This window comes from Mesitornis unicolor, unplaced genomic scaffold, assembly GCF_000695765.1.
Source record: "Mesitornis unicolor isolate BGI_N332 unplaced genomic scaffold, ASM69576v1 scaffold39213, whole genome shotgun sequence".
NCBI lineage: Eukaryota > Metazoa > Chordata > Aves > Mesitornithiformes > Mesitornithidae > Mesitornis > Mesitornis unicolor.
Window position 1 is genome coordinate 5,555 of NW_010177443.1, and position 2,638 is coordinate 8,192.

At 48.4% G+C, this 2,638-nt stretch overlaps 1 protein-coding gene across 1 annotated transcript in view; it reads right to left on the reverse strand.

The window, feature by feature from the left end:
* SRD5A3 (steroid 5 alpha-reductase 3) overlaps positions 1-1,755 on the reverse strand; it is a 5,754-nt gene extending 3,999 nt beyond the window's left edge. The window contains exon 1 of the mRNA XM_010182089.1: positions 1,562-1,755. Coding sequence (XP_010180391.1) covers positions 1,562-1,755 — 194 coding nt within the window. The remainder of the gene's footprint in view (positions 1-1,561) is intronic.
* Between the last annotated feature and the right edge of the window lie 883 nt (positions 1,756-2,638).

A 2,638-nucleotide genomic window follows, 5' to 3' on the forward strand; every position in this document is an offset into this window, starting at 1 on the left:
TTAGTCAGTGGACTTCCATCTCACCACTTGCCACAGAACTTTCTCCATAAGAGATTCTTTTCACTACCAGCACACAAACAAGTCCTGCCAGCTTAGCAAATACATGCCCTGAGAGCTTTCAGCAATCCCAGTTATGCTGGGGATGTGTCTGACCTACAAAGCAATCCAGCACTGCAGTTAAGTACATGTGTCATCCCTCAAGGACAAGAATGTTCAGTATTTGCCAAACCAACCCAAAATGAATCATAACATTTGACAAGATGGAACGGCAAAGTTAAAAACAGGCCCAGGCTAGTGAAAATACAACGCTTGTTTGGAAACAGGATGCAGATGAATGGACACAGAAAATGTTTCAACAGCTACCTTCAAGATCTTCTCTGTTCTTTCAGATAACAGGGTTACAGGTTCACTACTCGAATAACAGAATCACTTTGTAGATGCTGAGAGCTTGAGACCAGTCCCCTGAAAAAGCCATGTTCTTCAGACACTATCTAAGTAGTGGGAAACTTCTGTTGGAGAAAGGTCAACTCAAAAGAGAACCTACCTCAAGAATGTGGCACTTGGCAGTGTGCTGCAATCAAAGACAAAGTCTTTATGAGCACTTATTTTTGCTGAGGGTACCGCAGAGTTTCAGCACATCCCTGGGTATTTTCTATAACCAGAAGTCTGATAACCAAGATACTACATTACAACCCATGTGTGATTAACATGCTGTGTCAGAAGACTTTTTGTAACATTTGGTTTCAAAGCTACGTATGCAAAACGTGTCAGTGATAACAAGAACATTATATCAGGGGTGATCAGATCTTTGGGTTCAGTAGCCTCCCAGGCCTGTCCTGCTGGCCTTGCAAGATCCTGTCACATTTAAGTCAAAAGCTGGTTCTAGTCATGAATCTCATCTTACCACAGACTGTGAGATCCCAGTAATGTATAGAAAGCTGTACAGTTGATGGCTTTTTTCCTCTCTTTTAGCCTATTAAGCAGCTATTAAGAGATTACATTTGGGTAACGCAGCTGTTCTTCTGCCTTATTAGAGACTGTTCATGCAGGGTCCAGTTATGTTAATATGCTGTTGTTACTAACCTATCTTATATTTTAAAAAGAAACCTTGAAGGAAGAAGACAACAACTGAGAATTGGTTTAAGACAGTAAACCTGCAGTATATTTGCATAGTCACAGTTACACTCAGGAGTCTGTAGCGCCACGGCCCTGACCTAAGCCTTGCAGGTAGGTTTGTTCTGCAGATACCGCATGGGACTATAGGATTCATGGGATTTTATTCTCATTTGGGACATATGGACTCTGTATGATCGCAGTCTCTATGCTCCTCCGTTACCCATCTGTAAAACCCCAATAAAACTTCCACAAACAACTGAACCCGACTCCACAGAAAATACGCAATGCTATTTATTTCCTATTTTATCTTCAGCTGAACTAACTGAAACGCAGATGCAGTTACTCCTACGCTACCGTGGCCTGAGGAAGGCCGCGTTCAAATGACAGAAATGGCGGCGGAGCACCTCTTCGCACGGCGGAGCGCTGCCCTCCGAACCCCCCTCACCTCTTGGGCACCTGGAGGAGGCGCAGCCAGGCCGGCCGCTGGCCCCAGCCGCGCTTCGTTTTCCCGTAGCGGATAAGATCCTGGAAGAGGCTGGAGAGACCATCGGCCCCCCGCCCCGGCGCCCGCAGCAGCAGCAGGGCAGCCAGAAAGACGGCAGCCAACAAGGCCCAGGCGGCGCCCAGCACCGCCGGCATAGCCTCACCACCGGCCCCGGCCCGCCCCGTTCCGCTCCGCCCACCGCGGCAGAGGGCAAGCGGGGCCTGGGGGCGGTAGCGACGGCGATTTCCCTTCCTCTTCCCGTCCTCGAGAAAAGCGGGGCCCGCCCAACCAAGGGTCGGGTTAGATCCGGGAAGACGAAAGCCCCCAGGGGATGTAGGACTCTTGGTCGCTGTGCCCAAAACAGGGTGGGGGAGGGGGAACCTGTGTTTATAACATTACCTTGTGCATCTGTCGGCATTTGCTCTGTCTCCATAATTTCTTTTCCCGTAGCTGCAGAAGCGGCACAGAAGCTGCCGCAGGTTTAACAACGGTGGGGAGAGACAGACTCCTGTGGAAACGGAGCCACGGCTTCCCTGCGGCCTGGCCTCTCACCCAGTTCTCGGGGACTCATCCCCATTGCGTGCTTGCCCTTAGCCACCTCTTTCATTTGACATGCATGTGGGGCCCCATATTCAGGACTTCATCCTAATAATACTATGGGGTTTGTCATTGCACAAAAGGAAAGCCTTTATTTGCCTTTTTTTTGCCCTGAGAGATCGAGGACCTAAATCAGCTTGGCACCAAAGGGAGACGGTTTCTTCTGTCTCCCAGTGAAAATGTCCTGCCTGTGTTCCCCTGCATGCAGAGATGTGAGTCAAGCTTTCCCCTCATAAGAGAGAGACCTGAGTGCTCTTGGCAGGTATTCACGTGTTGGTTTATCTGCCAAAATATCACCGAGTCAATTATCTGACTCCCTGCCTCCAAGGAGATAGCGAAAGGTATTTCAAACTTTCTGTAATGCACATGAGAAAAGTAATGATGTTTGGGGCAGGCATACTTATGCTAGTACTTATTAATGCTCTAGAGTAAATAAGATTT